Source organism: Hypanus sabinus, chromosome 16 (genome assembly GCF_030144855.1).
Source record: "Hypanus sabinus isolate sHypSab1 chromosome 16, sHypSab1.hap1, whole genome shotgun sequence".
In the NCBI taxonomy this organism is placed as follows: Eukaryota; Metazoa; Chordata; class Chondrichthyes; order Myliobatiformes; family Dasyatidae; genus Hypanus; species Hypanus sabinus.
In genome coordinates, this window is record NC_082721.1 from 23992065 (window position 1) to 24014155 (window position 22091).

At 43.2% G+C, this 22091-nt stretch overlaps 1 protein-coding gene across 3 annotated transcripts in view; it reads left to right on the top strand.

Annotated features, from left to right (window-relative positions):
- arhgef18b (rho/rac guanine nucleotide exchange factor (GEF) 18b) overlaps positions 1-22091 on the top strand; it is a 211033-nt gene that overhangs the window by 101208 nt on the left and 87734 nt on the right. For 2 of the 3 annotated variants that reach the window (XM_059991291.1, XM_059991289.1), the window contains exons 6-11: positions 400-457; positions 1927-1968; positions 2854-2877; positions 5663-5743; positions 7457-7559; positions 9941-10091. In XM_059991291.1, coding sequence (XP_059847274.1) covers positions 400-457; positions 1927-1968; positions 2854-2877; positions 5663-5743; positions 7457-7559; positions 9941-10091 — 459 coding nt within the window. The remainder of the gene's footprint in view (positions 1-399; positions 458-1926; positions 1969-2853; positions 2878-5662; positions 5744-7456; positions 7560-9940; positions 10092-22091) is intronic. The other variant, XM_059991290.1, reaches the window with a different exon arrangement.

Sequence of the window (22091 nt, forward strand, 5' to 3'; positions counted from 1 at the left end):
TTATGAAAGACCTTCATCCTGGGACAAGGACTTCCCCACCACCGCCGGAGCCCTCACCCGAGGACAGGACCCTCTCTCTGGGACTGGTGCTCTCATTCTGTGACTCGTACCCTGATACTGGGGGGGGTTGGACCTTCTTGTTGGGACTGCAGTCTTTGCTACGTAACTGGGACCTGTGGCTGGGTGGACCTTAGTCTAGATATGGGTTGCCTAGACCCTCACTTTGGGACAAAGAGAACTATTCTAGGACAGGATCCAGAGTCTGAGACAGGGCCCTCATGAATTTTTTTTTCTCTGAACTAATAGGAGAGTTGGTTTGAAGTAAAGGGATAATTCTGGATTCTTCTCAGCCACAGTGGAAATCACTTTTGTGATTTTTTTTCTTTTCTTTCATCCCAGGATCTGAAACTTCTCCAAAGAATCAAGAGGAGAAAGAAAACCTGGAGCCTAACCACTTGTATGTATAAAACACCACTCCCCACATGAATCTGTCCCCAGCTGAGTCTTTTATCAGCTTGAGGGATTCGGACTACTCTTCAATTGGTTCTGTCCTCGCTCAAAATTCCCAAGTAACTCCCATCACATGCTCCCAACCACTTGTCTTTAGTTCCAGAGAAAATCAGAATCAGATTTAATACCACTGGCATATGTTGTGCAATTTGTTTTTACATGGCAGCAGTACAACGCACTACATAATAGTAAAAACTGTGAATCACAGTAAGAAGTATGTGTGTGCATGTGTATACATATATATATAAAATATTTTTTAAAATTAAATAAATAGTCCAAAAAGAGAAAAAATATATAGTGAAGTAGTGTTCATGGGTTCAATGCCCATTCAGAAATCTGATGGCAGAGGGGAAGAGGCCGTTTCTGAATTGTTGAGTGTGTGCCTTCAGGCTCCTGTACCTCCTTCCTGATGGTAGCAATGAGAAGAAGGCATGTCCTGGGTGAACAGGGTCCTTAATGATGGATGCTGTCTTTCTGAGATGTTGATGATGTCCTAGATGCTGGGGAGGCGAGTGGCTAATGGGGTTGACTGATTACAACTTTCTGCAGCTTATTTCATTTGCATGGGCGAATGCACTCAGATATTTCTGGGACTCTATGGGTCGATGGTACTAGGCAGAATAACAGTTTGGCATGGACTAGATGGCCTGAAGTGCCCATTCAAAGCAAAGGTGTAATGTTCAGGCTTTTAAGGGCAGTGCTTAGACCACACTTGAAGTAGTGAAAACAGTTTTGGACCCCTTATCTAAGAAAGGATGTGTTGCATTGTAGAGGACCCAGAGGACCCTGGACTTCAGAAGAAAGAGGGGAGAATCTCATTGAAACCTATTGAATGGTGAAAGGTCTAGATACAGAAACAATCTTTACGTTATGTCTCCATTTAAATGTGCAATCATAGTAATTTATAATAATTTATAATAAGTAGAACAGTCAATGTAGTATAGAGTACACTCAAATCAGCGTGAGCTCATCAGTCTGATGGGCTGGTGGAGGAAGCTGTCCCGGAGCCTGTTAGTCCTGGCTTTTATGCTGCGGTACCGCTTCCTGGATGGTAGCAGCTGGAATAGATTGTGGTTGGGATGGCTTGGGGTCCCCAGTGATCCTATGGGCCCTTTTTACACACCTGTCTTTGTAAACGTCCTGAACCGTGGGAAGTTCACAACTACAGATGCGCTGGGCTGTCCGCCCATTCTGGAGTTAAGTATATGCCAGGCTTGCATGGTGTTTAATCACAAATATAGATCACTTAAACTGCAGTTCAAACCTATGATCTTCATGTCATGCATGACAGCAGAGCATCCAGAAGATCTGTTGTGATAATTATTTCGGGATTCTATACCCAAAGCAAGTCTGCCAGTAATGTCAGCTGCTGGGTGATACGTCCATTGAAATTGTTTCTTCTTCCTTGTCTTCCAGGTTGGTTCAACAAGTGCTGCAGGAACTGAAGGCCTATCATGGGTTAGTCATGTCCCACTTACCACTTCAATACTGAGCTACAAGGTTACACAAATCTTGAAAAACTATTCAGAAAGTTGAACTCGTTTATTAACGAATATTCAAGAAGGAAGTTAGACTAAAAACTTGAAAAGGAACAATGTGAAGGACCATGGGGAAATACCAAAGGTGGGGTGGGACTGATTGACAGGCCTTTCGAGGAACTGGCATTTATTTTTGCATTCAGAGGCAATGTTTGATTTTGTCACACGGTATAGAAACTTTACTCATCTTTTAGGATCTCATTAACTGCCGGGGATAAGAGAGCCACTCATCACCTGGATAAGCACTCAGCCCAACCTCTGCTGGAAATAGTCAGGACATTCCCTCATTTTCTACTCCTATGTGGAGTCATAATGATGCTGGTTCTTCCATGTGTACTTCTGTTCTTCCATTCTTCCTGAATACGTGTGTTCCCACTGACTCTCTCTTTCCCTTATCTCATTCCATTCCTCTTTGACATCATCACCTTTGCTAAGACAAAGATTACAAGAAGGTGTGTATAAAGTCCTGAACTTTAAAGTTGGCTTCATTGCTCATGAAATGTCATCAAAGGAACAATAAGCAACCATCTAACAACAGACAACGGTAGGCCCGAAGTCTGGTGACGGTAGTAGACTTGATAGTAGACTTTGACCTCTGGCGTCAAAAGTGTTTCCCTCTGATCATTGGTGGAATTCTACTGGAGCTTTGAAATTCCCTTTCAACGGTTGAGATGAATGTAGTAATCGGCAGTTTTGACACGGGGAGAGAACTATGTCTGTGAGTCCCTGAGAGGGAGGATAGAGCCTCATTTCAAATAGTTCAGTCTATCTCTAATCCTGTGTCTAATTTTCTCCTTCCCCTCAGACAATGCAACAATGCAGCAAGCAGGTGAGCAGCTTCCAGTGCGTGTTTACGTCTCTCGCTCCATGTGCTGCTTCGCAACCCCAGTCCCTGCCGATGCTGAGGTGTTCTCATTCTGCTCTCAGCTCTGCTGCCTTTCCCTCAGTTTAAGAAGCTTTGATATTGTTTATAAGGTTTACTTTTACCAACGTATTTGATCTGTTGCCTCAGAATAAAATCCTGTGTTCAGTTTGCTGATGACTTCTCGTCCCTGTGCTATTGAGTCCTAAATTTCCTGGGATGGGAGAGAAATAGAAGGAAATATCAGTCTGGATTCAGATACATTTATCTGAAACATACAGTGAAATGTATTCATTTATGTTAGCAACCAACATAGCCTAAGGATGTGCTTGGGGCTAACCGCAGAACCCACCTGAAGAACAGTCCACCAGGGTATCAGCCATCGCTGTTACTTGCCTCAAGGATGTGCATTTCTCTAATAGCTTTCATGATATATTCATGTCCCAAAGGATCTTACAGCTGACGATTCCCTTTTGAATGAGTGACATTCACTATTTACTGGCAGAAAGCCCAGGATCCAAATTGTACCCAAGATACAGCAAACCACAGTGCGATAAAGACCAGATAATCAGATTGCTGCAAATGTGCCAGGTCACTGGAAAGAACATACTGGCTCTCCTTTTTACACAGTTTCTTTTGCATTTACTTAAGTGAGCAGACAAACTCTTAACTTGAGATCCAGCAGCGCAGCATTGCCCTTGAAAAGCCAGCCCGGGTTATGTGCCTTAGATTCTTGAATGGGCTTGAACCCACAGCCTTTCTAAGCTAAGAGCACTACCCACTGTGTCATAGGTCACAAATAGTTGAAACCAGCAATCACAACCAATCAAAGCTCCAGTGTAGATGATAAAGGATGAAACTAAGAATATGAGAAATCAAAATAAGTAATTTTTTTAGTAACTTAAAACACTTCAGTTGTTAAATTATGACCTCTTGCAGCACATTAAATGCCTGATTACCGTTTGAATGTCTTTTTCCCATGCATGTCTCACAATGAATCTTGTGAGATGGGTTGGTAACTGAAAGGAAACGTATGTTAGTTCAGAGACAAGCTAGATGGAGACGACTAAACTATTGACTGACAGCTCGTTTGATTATGAATGGTCACGATTCTGCAGATAGTATTTCTGTTAATGCAATATAGAACATGGCCACTCTCTTTCCAAAATGTATGTGATTTTATCCTAAGTTCAACCAAGAGTTTTCCAAGGATTTTTTTAAGCTAATTTGCCCAATACTTTTCAGCGAACTGGCTTCAAATTGTTGGACCTGAACTAATTCAGTATCATGCTTCTCCTCCTGCTGTCTGTGTGAAGTTTTATCTCGTTTTATCCTTTTGATTTTTTAGCCTATTACAAAAAATGTAAGGAAGGAGTGGAAGCTATTTTGATCAAAGCATCCTCAAATGTACGACCATAAGACATAGGAGAAGAATTAGGCCATTCAGCCCATTGAGTCTGCTCCACCATTTCATCATGGCTGATCTCAGATCCCACTCAACCCTATACACCTGCCTTCTCGCCATAATCTTTGATGCCCTGACCAATCAGGAAACATTTTTTGCTTTAAATATACCCATGGACTTGGCCTCCACAGCAGTCTGTGGCAGAGCCTTCCACAGATTCACTACTCACTGGCTAAAAAAAAAAATCCTCCTAACCTCTGTTCTACAGGATTGGCCCTCAGTTTGGAGGCTGCTTCCTCCAGTTCTGGCCACCTCCACCATAGGAAACATCTTCTCCACGTCCACCCAATCTAGTCCTTTCAACATTCAGTAGGTTTCAATATGAGATCCCCAAGCGTTCTTCTAAATTCAAGTGAGTACAGGCCCAAGGCTGCCAAATTCTTCTCACATGTTAACCCCTTCATTCCTGGAATCATCCTGCGAACCTCCTCTGCACTCTGTCCAATAACAACACATCCTTTCTGAGGTATGGGGCCAAAACTGTTGACAATACTCTAAGTGCAGCCTGACCAGTGTCTTATAAAGCTTTAGTATTATCTCCTTGTTTTTACATTCTACTCCCCTTGAAATGAATGCCTACATTGTATTTGCCTTCTTAACCACAGACTCAATCTGTAAATTAACCTTCTGGGAGTTTTGCACGAGTCCCTTTGCACCTCTGGTGTTTGAATTTTCTTCTCATTTAGATAATAACCCATACTTCAGTTCCTTTTACCAAAAGGCATTATCATATTTTCCCCAATGCTGTATTCCATCTGCCACATTTTTGCCCATTCTTCCAATTTGTCTAAGTGTATCACATTGCTTCCTCGGCACTACCTACCCCTCCATCTATCTTCATATCACCCACAAACTTTGCCACAAAGCCATCAATTCCAGTATCTAAATCATTGACAAACAATGTGAAAAGTAGCGGTCCCAATACTGACCCCTGAGGAACACTACTAGTCACTGGCAGCCAACCAGAAAAGGCCCCCTTTATTCCCACATGCTGCCTGTCAGCCATTCCTCTATCCATGCCAGAACCTTTTCTGTAATGCCATGGGATTTTATCTTGTTAAGCAGCCTCATGTGAGTCACCTTATCAAATGCCTTCTGAAAATCCAAGTTAATGACATCCACTGCCTAAACCGCAGCAGTGATGAGTTTCCATTTCCATCTTAGGAATGATTTTCTTGAGTTTTGATGCTGCGAGTGGGCAGCAGAGTCTCGAAGACCCTTAGTTGAGGAATCTTTTACTTATCCCCGTGGTGCATATTTTGTTCTGACTGATTATTCTCTCTGCAGCGCAAGAACAGGATCAGGATCTCCACAGCTTCACCATTCTGCCTCCCCGCGTGATCTCACTTGGATGGAATTTCTTGCTGAGTAGGTTCCTAGAATTCTTTTGTGATTCATGTACTGATTTTGAGGTATCTTCATATAATTATGAATTATGACCCTAACAAAGCTCTGGGCAGTACTAATCTACACAATCACAGCTGATAAATCCACCTTACTGCTTTGTTTTGTTGTTGTCCATGGGGTTTTCTATTGCTATGTGAGTGGTTATTGGATCAACCAATCAGATGAAAGAATTTACAGATATTGAAGGGATTAGGTATATGGGAATTAGTATGGAAAGGTCATGTTAAGTTAAAAGGTCAGCCATTGTTTCAACCCAAAGTATCAATTGCCTGTTTCCTTCCATAGATACTGCCTGACCCGATAAATTCCTCCAGTTTTTTGTGTTGCTCCAGATTCCAGTATCTGCAGTTCCTTGTGTCTCTAAAAGATTAACCGCAATGTTCTTGGATCATGGAGAAGGAAAAAGGGGCTATGTGGTCTATCTGTGTTTCTATTTCTCATATGTAAACATTTGTGAAGGAACAAACCTCACCTCCCATTCACTTAAGTGAGTACAATCCAGCGACTAGTCAGTGAAGGAAACTGAATGAGGTTCCCATTTCAGGATCCAGAGGAAAGGGAAGTTGAGAAAACTCTAAGAATCGATTCATTATCATCCATTTTATAACTCTGACAATTGTTTGACTGCTCTCATGCCTCCTTCACTCACCCCCACCACCTATGAATATCTTGTGATTACACAGCACCTTTCGGAGCTGTGGTAGGTCCCAATGTACTTTATAACTACCGAGGTATTTTTAAAGTGTAGTTATACTGTAAAAAGGGACCAAACCTGTGCATGAAAAATTCCACTCACACTAATGGCTGTTTGTCAACATGATCTGGAATTTTTTGTGATTTTGGAAATGTTTGGCCAGAACTCTAGAGGGAATCCCTTAAAATATGCCCTTGGGCATTTCACATCCAGCAGAGAGGACCTAAGACATAAAGCAGAATTAGAGTATTTGGCCCAACAAGTTTGCACCACCGTTCGATCATGGCTAATTTACTTTACTTCTCAATCCCATTCTCCTGCCTTCTCTCCGTAATCTTTGAAACCATTACTATTCAGTCCTTTCGATATTCAGTAAGTTTCAATGAAATTGCCCTTCGTCTTTCCGAATTCAAGTACAGACACAGAGACATCAAACGCTCCTCATATGTTAAGCCTTTTATTGCCAGGATCATTCTTGTGAACCTCCTGTGGACTTTCTCCATGCAAAATCTCCATGTAGAGCTTCGTCTGAAGAACAGCAATAACTCAAAATAAATGGGGGAAATCCAAGGTGATCTTAATATAAAATAAATACAGAAATTTTTAGAATTTTTTAATGGCTCAGGCGGTACCAATGGAGGACTAAGGTTTCAGGTCAATAACCTTTCTGTTGCTCTACTGAGTATTTCCATCTATCTACTATTTTGATTTCAATCTCCAGTTTCTTCAGTTTGTAGCTTTTTAGTCAAGTTAATGCTCAGTTCCCTATTAAGCAAAGGCCTCAACAGGATGAAGCTTAGAGCAAAATAAAATGTCACCAGAGACAAATTATTCAAAGAGAAGTGACTTCTGTTTAGCACAATTTAATACGATGTTGCTAGGAATGTTTGAAGCTACTTGTTTATTTGAACAGAACTTGGCATATTTTCCATTAAGTCTCGATGTGTAAGTTTGCAACTTTCTCTCCCCCCACTCTAAAGAAAAGAGGATGATGACAAAACAGATCGACCCGAGAAAGGCACTAAAGTGAAGAGAACGTTAAGTTCCCTCAAGAACAGGATGACTGGTTCCTTCAAGGATAAGGTGAGAAGGATCGCAGGAAATTGCTCTCAAAGGTGGTCGTGTGGTAGGTCCAGTAGTGGGACTTTTTCACCGTGCCCTGAAAATTAGCTATGTTGGAAGGCTGCGCTCTTTCACCTCGAATCCGGTCCAACCCCAATGGACTGAGCAGCTGCCCACCTACCCACGCGGCCAAGATGTGGAATGAGTTCCCGGGATTTAGACCCTGGCTTGTGTAATAGATGAGCCTCATTTGGGAATAGCCAGTATTAGTATAGCTGAGATCGGGAAAGAGGTACCCGGTAGAAAGATGAAGCTTTTGAAATGCTGCATAAACGATATAATGCAGAATGGTAAAGGTACCGTGTTTGCAATTAGTAAGCCTGGAATTTTGATTCAGGGACATGAATTTAAACCCTACTGTGAAAAGTGAAATAAACAACTGTGCTTATTTAATGGTGCCAGTGAAAAGCCCGTTGTAAAAAAATCCTATTTGACTCACTAATATCCTTCACAGAATTGTATGCAGCTTTGGTCACCTAATTACAGGAAGGATATAATTGAAAGAGTGCAGAGAAGGTTTACAAGGATGTTGCCGGGACTTGAGAAACTGAGTAACAGAGAACAGGTTAGGACTTTATTCCCTGGAGAGTAGAAGAATGAGGGGAGATTTGATAGAGGTATATAAAATTATGATGGGTATAGATAGAGTGAATGCAAGCAGGCTTTTTCCACTGAGGCTAGGGGAGGAAAAAAAAGAGGACATGGGTTAAGGGTGGTGGGGGAAACGTTTAAAGGGAACATTAGGGGAACTTCTTCACACAGACTGTGGAATGAGCTGCCAGTTGAAGTGGTGAATGCAGGCTCACTTTTAACATTTAAGAAAAACTTGGACAGGTACATGGATGAGAGGGATATGGAGGGATATGGTCTAGGTGCAGGTCAGTGGGTCTAGGCAGAAAAATGGTTTGGCACAGCCAGGAAGGCCCAAAAGGCCTGTTTCTGTGCTGTAATGTTCTGTGGAAGGGGACAGGTCATCCACGTTTGGTCTGGCCTTTGTGTAGTTCAAGTTTAATTGTCATCCAACTGTACATGAATACAGTCAAAACAATGTTACTCCAAGGCCAAGGGGCGAAACACAATACCAACAGTCACACACAACACAAGGCACATATAACATATCTTAAGATATTAGTAAAAATATAGTCCAAGACCCCGGGTCCATGAATGTAACTCTCATTCCACCAGAGTAGTTGTTTTTTAATTATTCTTTGAGACAGTCAGATGAGGAGCACCACGGCAGTGTAACGGTTAGCACGACGCCAGTTACAACCCGAGGCGTCAGAGTTCAGAGTTCAATTCCAACACCGCGTGTAAGGAGTTTGCATGTTTGTCGCATGACCCCGTGGGTTTCCTCCCGCAGTCCGAAGACATACCAGTCAGTAGGTTAATTGGTCATTGTACATTGTCCTGTGATTAGGCTGGGGTTAAATAGGTGGGTTGCTGAGTGGTGTGGTGCATTGGGCCGGGAGGGCTTGTTCCAGGCTTCATCTCTAAATATATAAATAAATTAACAGCCGGTTAAGGATTAATAATAAATTCTAGCATTGCCATGGATATAGTGAATGAACAATGTTGGTATTGCTTGTTGCCAAGGATTGGGTGAATGGAGAAAGGAACTGGATCTTGCCCATAGAATCCATCTGGATCGGGATTCTCAACCTTATTTATGCCATGGGACCCCTGCCATTAACTTAGGCAGTCCATGGAGCCCTGATCTGAACTGACGTGTAGCCCAGAAAGCCTGAGACAGAATTCTTAGCAGAAGAGTCCAACTGAGATCTGTACTTTCCGGTAGGACCCAGCTGAATAAGGAACTATATACGTGGGATCTAGACTGTGTCATCATCTCCTCACAGAAGTGGGGATTAATTGTGGAGTCTGGGCCGTTCAGGGGTGATGGTGGAGCGCTTTTTAACACAAATCTGGACTTATTATCCCACAGTAATCTGATGAGGTTGGGAGGGGGCAAAGGATCCATTGTAAATGCTGAAACTGAGATTGGCTTCTGGTCCTCGAGTCGCGGGGTAAAGGAGTTAAACTGTGTGACCTAGATTCAATTCCCACTGCTGTCTGAAAGGAGTTTGCACCTTGTTGCTGTGACTGTCTGCGTTTTTTCAGGGTGCTATGGTTTCTTTCTACGTTCCATAGGTGTGCAGGTTAGTTGGGTCACATGGGTGTAATTAGGGTGGGGGGGGGAGGTCTCATTCGGCCAGAGGGCCTATTATCATAGTAACCCTAAATAAAATAGGATAATTAAGTTGAAGGACGGGTTGAAGAGGGGCCAAATGGCCTCCTCTTCCTTTGACTCTTTGAAATGAATGTCTTTTCCTTTCCTTTTATAGGGTAAGGCCAAAGAGAAAGAAAAGGAGAGCCCAAAAGAAAGGAGAAAGTTTAACAATGGCCACGAGTTAGTGCTTGGAACCTTTTCCAGCTCCACCAACTGCACGCTGTGCAGCAAGCCGTTGAGCAGTAGAGCCGGTTATCAGTGTGTGAGTGAGTATCGCCGTCACGCCGCTTCCACGCTTGCCTTGCTTTTGCACTTCTCACAGTCCGGCAAACTTCTCCCTTAGTTAGTACCTAGTCCGAAACTTTTCCTCTGGGAAGCAGGAGGTCATTCAGGTGCTTCCTGAATTGAGCTGGAGGGGCAAGGGCAGCAGCCAGGCAGGTGGTTGACTTTATGACCCACTGTGAGCTTTGTGCTTAAGAGGAGAAGCAAAAAAGGGTAAGATTTTCTAAGTAAAGTTTGTGACCCACAGCGGGATTGTGGCATATTAAGATGTGGGTCACCAAAACTGAATTTGTTCTCAGCTTGACCTCTCTCAGACATGGCAGAGGGTGGCTGCCCACTGTGTAACAATTAACTGCTGTTCTAGTAGTGCTGCACCTTGTGATTTCAAGACCAACTTCTGTTTGTATCAATACATTTAATGGATTCAGTAAGGTAGCTGGTTCATGGTTTGAATGAATCTACAATTAAATCTTTAATAATTTTTATTGGGATGCATGAATGAACTACTTCATGAGACTGGGCTGCCTGATAGAAGGTGTGAAAACTACTGGTTAAGTGAACAGGAGTAGTAAAATTCTGAGTGGATTGCCTTAACTGTGTTCTGCTGATGCATTGCAGGCAGCTGTAGTCCATCAGAACTTAACCATGCATTAGGAAGTTTTAGGTTTTTTCTGCAATTAGCCGAGGTTTTATCTCCTGCCCTTCCATTAGGAATTTCTGCACTGTGTGGTCAACAAAGAGTGACAACTTGTCACCGGCTTGAACTGGCTTTTTGTTACTGGCGTGCACTGGCTCCCTGTCGCTGGCATGCACTGGCTCCCCCCCCCCCCCCCCCCGTCACTGCCCCCTCCCTCACTGTTCCTTGCTGGCTCCTAACCTGGCATTGGCTCACATTTAAAGTATAAATCCCTCCATGCTCCTCAAAACCACTTCTCTACATAGTCATCTTTCCCAACCCCTACAAACCTTGATCTCCTCTGATTCTGGCCTCTTGGAATTGCTGCTATCAATTGCCATTTTGCACTTTGTTAATGGAGCAATACAAATGCAAGTTATTGTTGTCACATTAAGAGCAATTAACCTGAGAAATAATACTGTGGGAAGGCCAGTAGACATAATGGCTTAATAAACCCCGAACCAGTGAGGTGGAAGTGGGATCTTTATGACCGGGTGACCTCCACCTTCCTCTGATAAATGAAAATATCACTGGTCACACCATGGATCTAGGTGACTGATAGTCCTGACTCACAATGCTCATTGACACGGGAACACAGATAAATATGGATTGAAAACATATCCTGATAAGGGTATCCATGGAACTACTGAGCCCAACTAATTCTCTAACGTCTTTAGTAAAGGAGACTTGCTGCCCATACACAGTCATGGTATACATGTACAGCAGAAGTGATTTGATTTCAACATTTAAAAGAAATTTGGTTAGCTACATGGATGGGTGGGGTGTGGAGAGCTATGGAGCAGGTCTAGGCAGAATAGTAGTTCGTCATGGATTAGATGGGCTGATGGGCCTGTTACTATCACTCTATGTGACTTAATTCACCCTGTTCAAGGTTGACTTTTAACTGCCCTCCGAAAAAACTTCAACCAAGGAGGTAATTAACAACGAGTAGTCAAAACTGATTGATCTTCATTCAGTTAACATTGGGCTGCCATAATGGAAAGCCTTCTTTGTTACCTAATCGACAAGGTAGGCGTAAACTGGGACCGGGTCCTTGTATTGCATGCAGTGTGGCACTCAGCACTCAGTGCATGACTGGCTGTTGCAAGGCTGAAAATGCTTGCAAATTCCCACAAGAAGAGAGAGACCTGACCTCAGCACGTCTGGCCACTGCCTTGGCCATTTAATATCAAGGTTCACTCAGGGCGAGTCCATCCTCCCGCCAAGCTGACCCATCTCCGTGTGTACCGAGGTTGCTGCAAACCTGCTTCTTGAATCTTGAGTCAATAATATGATTTGTGAGCTGTTTTCATGCCAATGTGTTGACTTAGTAGATGTTAATCTGAGATGGTTATTTATTTGCAATTCCTGCTACCTCCTTATTCAATCTCTGTTGGTGATTGTTTTTGTTTGTATTATAATCTCTATTGTCTAAACTTTCACTTTGTTATATTTGCTTAAATATCTTGACATTAAGTGTAATCAGGCTTTGAAAAGTTCTGATTTTTTGTGAATGAATGATACTTCCACATGATCTAAGGTTAAGTCACGATGCATAGAAAATAGGTGCAGGAGTAGGCCTTTTGGCCCTTTGAGCCTGCTCCACCATTCAGTATGATCATGGCTGATCATCCAACTCAGAGCCCTGTACCTGCTTTCTCTCCATACCCCCGATCCCTTTAGCCACAAGGGCCATATCTAACTTCCTCTTAAATATAGCCAATGAACTGGCCTCAACTGTTTCCTGTGGCAGAGAATTCCACAGATTCACCACTCTCTGTGTGAAAAAGTTTTTCCTCATCTCGGTCCTAAAAGGCTTCCCCTTTATCCTTAAACTGTGATCCCTCGTTCTAGACTTCCCCAACATCGGAAACAATCTTCCTGCATCTAGCCTGTCCAATCCCTTTAGAATTTTATACATTTCAATAAGATCCCCCCTCAATCTTCTAAATTCCAGTGAGTATAAGCCTAGTCGATCCAGACTTTCTTCATATGAAAGTCCTGCCATCCCAGGAATCAATCTGGTGAACCTTCTTTGTACTCCCTCTATGGCAAGAATGTCTTTCCTCAGATTAGGGGACCAAAACTCACACAATACTCCAGATGCAATGTAGTCTTTCATTTTTTAAAAAAAAGTATATTTGAAAATCATTAATTAGCTTATTTTTTATTATCTTCATAAGTAGTAAAAGTCAGGGAGTCATGGTTTCAAATCTAGGGACTTGACCACAAGGTCTAGGCAGATAAATCCTGTTAGCATTAAGAAATTTCCTGTCTTTTGCTTGAATCATTAAATCAAAGTCCTTTCTGTTCTCTCCTGTGGATGTAAAAAAAATCAACAGTAATATTTCAAAGAAGAGCAGGCGAGTTTGTTCCGAAGATCTGATTGATATTTATCTCAGGCTAAACAACGTGAGAGAAAACCACTCTACGTAGAAATAACAAAAGAGCTAGCCAGAGTGAGGATACTAAACTTCCTATCAATCAAGCTTGGTGTAAATAACTGAGACTGAATTGACAAAATTCAACCAACCTTCATTCACATCAGGGCGATTTCTCCTGTTTCATTCTGTGTTTGTTGGAGAGACTAACTGCAGTTTCTAGTTTTCTGCTCCTGAAGCCGACCCTGTTTTCTAAGCGAATTGACTCTGTTTGCAGTACAAGGGCACATTGACTCTGTTCATGCACCCATACTGAACAATTTCATCAAATTTGCCTCCAACTCCACCCTGCCCTTAAGTTCACTTGGTCCATTTCTGACACCTCCCTCCCCTTTCTCAACTCTCTTGTCTCCATCTCTGGAGACAAACTATCGACCGACATCTTTTATAAACCTACTGATTCCGACAGCTATCTTCACTATACTTCTCCTGACTCTGCCTCCTGTAAAAATGCTATTGCCTTTTCTCAGTTCCTTTGTCTCTGCCGCATCTGTTCCTAGGACATAGGAGATGTCCATTTTCAAAGAAAAGGGTTTCTCTTCCTTCACTATTGTCGCTGCCCTCCCCTGTATCTCCTCATTTCCCGGACATCTTCTCACCACCTTAAGAGTGAGAGTTTTTTTCTTGTCCTTCCCTACCACCCCAAGAGCCTCCGTATCAAGCACATCATTCTCCGCAACTTCCGCCACCTGCAAAGGGATCCTACCGCTAAACGTACCTTTACCTGCCCCCCCCCCCCGCTTTCTGCAGGGATAGCTGCTTCTGTGATCCTCTTGTCCATCTGTCCATCCCCGCTAATCTCTCTCCTGGTACTTATCCCTGCAAGCGGCCAAAGTACTACACCTGCTCATTCACCTCCTCCCTCACCTCCATTCAGGCTCCAAACAGTCCCTCCATGTGAGGCAACACTTCACCTGCGAATGCGCTGGGGATACCTATTGCATCAGGTGCTCCTGATCCTCTACATTGGTGAGACCCGTCGTAAGTTGGGGAGCAGCTACGTCAAGCACCTCTGCTCTGTCCGCCAAAGGCAGAATTTGCCGGTGGCCAAACACTTTAATGCCAATTCCCATTCCTGTTCCGACATGGCGGTCCATGGCCTCCTCTTGTGCCACGATGAGACCCCCCTCAGGGTGGAGAAGCAACTGCTTATTTTCTGTCTGGATAGCCTCCAATCTGATGGCATGAATATTGACTCCTCCTTCTGGTAAAAAAATTACCTCCGCCTCCTCTTCTATTCACCACTTTATCCTCTTACCTTTTCTCACCTCCCCTTGGTGTCCCTCCTCCTAACCTTTCTCACATCGTCCACTCTCCTCTCTTATCAGATTCCTTCCTCTCCAGCCCTTTACCTTTGCCCCCACCTGGCTTGACCTTCTAGCTATCCTCCTTCCCCTCCCCCCACCTTTTGATTCTGGTGTCCTCCCCCGTCCTTTCCAGTGCTGTGGAAGTGTCTCGGCCCGAAACATCAACTGTTTGTTCATTTCCATGGATGTTTCCTGAGCTGCTCCAGACTTCTGTGTCTGTTGCTAAGGATTGTTTTTTGTGAGTTTTGTACCCTGAACTCAGTCATAAAAGATCAATTACCTGATCATCATCACATTGCTGTTTGTGCAGAAAGTTGTGTCACATGGCCCCACAATACCGACTAGATTGATGTTTAATTGGCTGTAGAACATTCTAGTACATCCCAAGGTGACGAACAACTCCAGAGTACAGTTACTTTTTTCTCTCCATGGTGTGGCTTTCTTCCCGCATGTTCTTTTGTTATTCTGCAAACAGCCACCAGGGGGCATGTGAGACAGACAGGGACTGCAGGAGGGAAAGTTGCCTTGGATTGGGCCAAAGGATCTTGAGTGGGATTCATTCTCTGAGTCCCCAGATCTTTTTGCTTGATCTAGGAATGGTGCTATTCATATGTAACATTACTGTGAAAAGATTAGGAATGAAATCCTGAACTGAACTGGAATGGTAATTTTAAGAATATGATTAAGTGAAATTCTTTACTAGACAGGGGGTACCCGAAATAGAATTTATGTGAGTTCAACGTGAATCTAGAAGTGATTTGAAGAGGGAAGAGGCACTTCACACTTTAATGTCAAGTGAGATCTGGCAAAGAGGTATTTACATCACACAACTTAACCCTAGCCAGAGCAGATGAGATTGGTTAACAAGGAAGTCAGAGTTTAATAGTAATGAAAAGCAGAATAATGTAGATGCTGGAAACTGCAAAAACAAATGTTGGGAAATGTTCTGTGGGTCTAGCAACAAATGTAGACAGAGAGACAGAATTTCAGTTGTGAATTTGAATCTGAGGGCTGTAACTTGAACAATTTGCCAGGCTGCTGAAGTAAGTTTACAGTACCAAGAGACTTCCCAGTTATTGTTTGTGGATTTATTAATATTGAAGGTGAGGGATCTCACTATGATTTTGAAAGGCAGGAATTAAGGAAATTCACCGGAAAGACAGGGATGGATTCAGTGATCCTTAAATTTAAACTAAAATGATTGCATCGGAGAACCAGCCTGGGCCGTTAAACTTTTATCATCAAGTAAAATTCAGAGAAAGGAAGAAATTAAGTAATTTAATAGTGTAATGGGATCATATATATTTTACAACTGAAGCCAATAAACAGAACCCAGTTCTGCACATGGACCAGATCTGCAACCATCTACTTAACTGTGCGTTCTGCAGTAGTGAGATCTTGGATCCTTCTGCTGAATCTTTCGACCCTGTGCTTTCAAAACCGATGTTCCAGCTTGGGCTGCAGTTTTCTGCAATAAAAGCAGACTTTATCATCTCCAGAAGAATAAAAAAAAAACGTCCTTCATGATCTCCGGAAGTTCCGATGCACTTTACCACTAATTAAGTAATTGCAGAGCTCAGTCACTACCATTTGTAAGAGGTCCAGCAGCCAATTTATGCACAGCTTACTCATGTAAACGAGTGCGTGATAATATTCAGATAAGCTGTGATGGCGTTTGAGGGATAAGTAATGACACGGAGGCACGTTTGATAACTTGCCTCTCTTCAAAATAGGGGTTTGTGCCTCTCAGATGCTAGGTGGAGCACTGATTTAACATCTCATTCATAAAGTGTATCTCCAGCAGTGGGTTCGGGCTGACTATTTGTGCCCGCGTCTTTGGAGTGTGACTTGAACCTATAACCTCTGGTTCACTACTGCAGCATGACTCTTTCCCGCGGGCCATTATTGTACACTTTGAACCCACCATATCAAAATTCCCACACCCTGCCCCCAAAATTAGCCACCACACCCTCCACTCTAAAAGTGGCTCTTCATAATTCGAATTTTCAGCAGAAAACCTCACGAGAGACGAAACCCAGACTCAGCGTTGATTACTGAGCCAACAACCATGTGAGAAATATTTACATCTTCATTGGCATGTGACATCACATTAAACAACCGCTTCTGATATATGGGCTCTCGTCCCTGCAGTGACCCTGATGATGTTTTCACAACACTTAAAACAAGCTAAGCCTATCCTCGAGCGTCGAGGCATGGGGGTAAAGTGGTGAGATTCAAGGGAGAGCTGTCTGGGCTGATGAATAGCTTTTCATTTGACTTTTTTGATACTGGTCAACAGAAAAGACTTCCGTGTCAAAGTGAAAACAAATTTCTACAAATTAGTCTAAATATTTTACAGTTATTAAAGACAATATAATTGATTGCATAATTACTCACCTCCTTCAAGTCAGTATTTAGTAAATGCACCTTTGGCAGCAATTATGGTCTTGAGTCTATGTGGATCAGTCTCTATCAGCTTTGCACATCTGGACACTGCAATTTTTCCCCATTCTTCTTTACAAAACTATTTACACTCTCAGATTGGATGGGGATCGTGAGTGAGCAGCCCTTTTCAAGTCCAGCCACAAATTCACAATTGGATTGAGGTCTGGACTCTGACTTGGCCACTCCAGGACATTAACTATGTTGTTTTTAAGCCATTCCTTTGTAGCTTTGGCTTTATGCTTGAGATCATTGTCTTGCTGGAAAAGAAATCTTCTCCCAAGTCTCAGTTCTCTTGCAGACTTCATCAGGTTTTAGAACATAGACCATAGAACATAGAATAGTACAGCACATTACAGGCCCTTCGGCCCACAATGTTGTGCCGACCCTCAAACCCAGCCTCCCATGTAACCCCCCACCTTAAATTCCTCCATATACCTGTCTAGAAGTCTCTTAAACTTCACTAGTGTATCTGCCTCCACCACTGACTCAGGCAGTGCATTTCACGCACCAACCACTCTCTGAGTGAAAAACCTTCCTGTTTTCCTCCAGGATTTCCCTGTATTTTGCTGCATTCATTTTACCCTCTACCTTCCCAAGTCTTCCAGGGCCTGCTGTAGTGAAGCATCCCCACAGCATGATGCAGCCACCACCATGCTTCACGGTAGGGATGGTGTGTTTTTGATTATGTGCAGTGTTTGGCTTATGCCAAACAGCATTTAGTCTGATGGCCAAAAAGCTCAATTTTGATTTCATCAGGCTATTCCAGCCGACTTCAGAGTCTTCCACATACCTTCTGGCAAACTTTAGCTGAGATTTCATGTGAGTTTGTTGCCACTCTCCTATGAAGCTGGGTGAAGCACCCGGGCAACAGTTGTTGCATGCACAGTCTCTCTCATCTCAGCCACTGAAGCTTGTAACTCTTCCAGAGCTGTCGTAGGTCTCCCTCGCGGTCACTCAGATTTTGAGAATGGCCTGCTCTAGGCAGATTTACAGCTGTGCCATATTCCTTCCATTTCTTGATGATTGACATAACTGTACTCCAAGGGATATTCAGTGACTTGGAAATGTTCTTGTATCCATCTCCTGACTTGTGCTTTTCAATAACCTTTTCACGGAATTGCTTGGAGTGTTCTTTTGTCTTCATGGTATAGTTTTTGCCAGGATACTGACTCACCAGCAGTTGGACCTTCCAGATACAGGTGTATTTTACTGCAAACAATTGAAACACCTTGACTGCACATGGTAATCTCCATTTAACTAATTATGTGACTTGTAAAACCAATTGGCTGCACCAGTGATGATTAGTCATATTCAAGGGAGTGAATACTTATGCAATCAATTATTTTGTGTTTTATATTTGTAATTAATTTAGATCATTTTGTAGAGATCTGTTTTTACTTTGACACGAAAGATACTTTTTCTGTTGGTCAGTGTCAAAAAAAGCCAAATTAAATCCATTGTGATTCGCTGTTGTAAAACTTTCAAAGGGGTGGGGGTAAATACTTTCTTTTTAGGAACTGTATGTGCTCATATTGATGAATATATTCAAACTGTTCAAAATAGATTTTTAACCAGAAGGGAATTGAGGAATAGTACATTAAAGGGAAGTAGGATCTTATTGACTAGCAGAGCAGCACGTAGATATGTACACGAAATGTTGGAAGCACTCAGCAGGTCAGGCAGCCTCCGTGGGAGTGAATAGTCAGTCAACTTTCTGGGCTGAGACCCTTCTTCAGGACTGAGAAGCCAGGGGCAAGGTGCCTGAATAAAAAAGTGGGGGGAGGGGGGGAGGAGGTAGCTAGAAGGTGATAGGTGAAGCCAGGTGGTGGGAAAGGTCAAGGGGTGGAAAAGAAGGAATCTGATAGGAGAGGAGAGTGGACCACAGGAGAAAGGGAAGGAGGAGCTGATAGGCAGGTGAGAAATAAAAGGTCAGTGTGGGGAATAGAGGAAGAAACAGCTCCTCCTGTAGCTGTTACTTACGGTTTAAAATTTTAAAAAAACACAGGATAAGATGTTAATATCTTTCATGCCAATGGGTTGTGAGCACTTGCTTGAGACTGCCTCGATGCTGGGAGTGGCACAGGGTTGACATGCAGGAGTTTTCAAGGGGGCAACTTCCTCCCTCAATATTTCATCAATTAGCCCACTACATCTCCGGAGGGCTCGACGATGACTAATGGCATCCCACAGTCACCCGCCATGGTATCTTCCACTCTCTAGATGCTATCTTGGAACCCAGGAGAGGCCTTTTTGCTTGATCCAAAGCTGGTGACTGCTGCTTTCCACCGCCTCTGATGTGGTTCTGATGGTTTGCCGTAGAGTCAGACCATGGATCCCCCGCTCCTGCAGCAATTTGATGGTGAAACGTGGCTATAAATCCCCTAAAACCTACCCCCACAGGACAAACTTGGTTTTCCAACCCCGCTGCTGAGCTTCAACTGGTAGATCTGCACAGCGTAGCCTCTTGCGTTCATTTGGTTCAGCCACTGAATCCTTCCGCGGGACTGTGAGTTCCACCGTGTAGACAATCAGTAATGAATTGGACCAGAGAACTAAGTCTGGCCTATGACTGATAGTAGCAATTTCCAGTGGAAAGGTGAGTTGTTTATTGACATTTACCAGCATTTTCCAGTCACGGGACTTGTTCATCTATCCTGTTTATGTCTTAGGAGGGAGGTTAGTTGCTCTCTTCCCTCCCTGCTGGGCAAATGCTGCTGGTGTCACAGTGTTAGTTGTTCAAGGGGCCAAGGAGTTGGTTGCTACCCTCTTGGTCTCGATTGCTGCTGCCAGACCCTTCAAAACCTGGTTGTGACTCCACGTGTATCTGCCTTGTGTGAGACTGGTCTTGCAGCTCGCCAGGGTATGCTTGAGGGTTGCCGGAATCGGGCACAGGGTTCAAGTTGGGCCCTCACTGAACCACTGTGGAGGTTTTATTGTGAGGGAGGCACATCACATGTAGCTCTGATGAGAAAGCTAAGTCTGTTTGCTTCCATCTCCCATATGTCCTTCCAGCTGATATTCCTTGCTCAATGCTTTCCCACCTCACCCACTGCCCCTGCTTCGCCAGGGAGACAGCCTTTGTACTTCTGTTTGACTCTTCTTGCACTTCCTCGACAACCACCTTCCTTTGCTCTAGAATTGTGGCCTTGTGCCAGGTGGGTCCACACCAAAGCTGCCCCCTCTGTGGGACTTGGCCCACAATGTCTCTGTGCCTAAGGTCTGTGGTGCTTGCTGCACCACATCAGCTGGGGTCCATTTCCACCCAGTTGATAAAGTCCGTGCAGTATTACTGATGGTCCTGTCATGAGAGTCTTTGAGTGTCATCTGTAGATGCACCTTAGAACACTTGAGTTCCTCTGTAAGGCCAGTGAAAGGTAGTTCAAGGACTCCTTCACCACAGAGACTGATGTTACTGATACACCTTGGGACACCGACTCACATCTTTGTGATGGTTCGCTCGAGCTTTGTCATGGTTGTTAGTGGGACCCCATAGACGGTGAGTGGCCTCCACCCGGGGTAGGAGTCCAAACTGTAAAGCACCAGAGCTTCAGTTTTCTGGGTAGAATTGCCTTGTTGATGTTATCCAGACGCCATGTGTATCTGCCTTGATTGAACCAGAATCAGGTTTATTATCACCGGCATGTGACGTGAAATCTGTTAACTTAGCAGCAGCAGTTCAATGCAATACATAATCTAGCAGAGAAAAATAAAACTAAATAAAATAAAAATAATAATAACAAATAAACAAGTAAATCAATTATGTATATTGAAAATATTTTTAAAAGTACAAAAACAGAAATACTGTATATTTTTTTTTAAAAGTGAGGTGGTGTCCAAAGATTCAATGTCCATTTAGGAATCAGATGGCAGAGGGGAAGAAGCTGTTCCTGAATCGCTGAGTGTGTGTCTTCAGGCTTTTGTACTGCCTTCCCGATGGTAACAACGAACTCTCTCAGGTCAACGATTAACACGTGGTTTCCTTAATAAAAATATCAAATGTGGAGAGTATTGATTGAGGTTTACGTAAAAAGGAATTAAATTAACCTTCCATCAGTAACTTAGGAAGACAAGTTAGTTTTATGTTGCAGAGAGTGGAAGGGTTAGCAAAAGGACAAGGGGAATATATCTGCTTGGCTAAGGTTAGAGTTATCAGGCTAATTTCAATATTTACCTGGTTTCTTTTTGTTTAATAAAATAGTTTTTACTACCTTACTAACCTAATCTGAACAAATTCCAATATAATAACAAGCAACACCTCTTTCCCTTTCCTTACACATGTAATATTCATGACTATGGCTACTTTACTGGTATATTTATTTTAAGCATTGCCTCTTTTCCCGGCTTCACCAATTTTCCACCTGTACGCTCTGTTTAAACTGTATTTGGTATGATCAGAAACAAGGGAAAGTCTGCAGATGCTGGAAATCCGAGCCCCACACACAAAATGCTGGAGGAACTCAGCATCTGTGGAAAAGAGCACAGTCGACGTTTCGGGCCGAGATCCTTCGGCAGGACTGCGGAGTTCCTCCAGCATTTTGTGTGTGTGTGTTGCTTTGGCCTGATCAGTCTGTGTGGGCAAAATATTTATTTCTCTAATGTGGGCTCATTTCTCATGCTTGTCCATTTATCACTTACTCTTTTCTACCCTCTCTTTCTCAGTGTCTCACTCTCTCTCTCCAACTCTCTCTTTCTCTTTCTGTCAGTTGTTCGATTTTATTACTGTACCTCTCTCTCCAGTCTTCATTCTCCTCAATTATTAACAACTCATCACCTTTCCTCTTCCTTCAAAAGGCTCTTTGAACTCCAGCTGTAGGACCCTTTGATTCTACATGGGTCATTTACTTGAGAACATGTTTCATATAATGAAAAATATGCGGTGAGGAGATGAGGGGAAGTTTTCCTGCAGGGTGTTGCTCTGCATCAGCGAGAGATTTAGATCTTTTTTTATTTCTGACACGTACACCGAAACATACAGTGAACTGCGTCACTTCTGCATTGACAACCAACACAAGCCCCCCCTACCCAAGGGTCGCCACACGTTTCGGTGTCAACAGAGCATGCCCACAGTGTTCAGCAGAACAACAGCAACAAAACAAAACCCTCTCCTCCCGCACA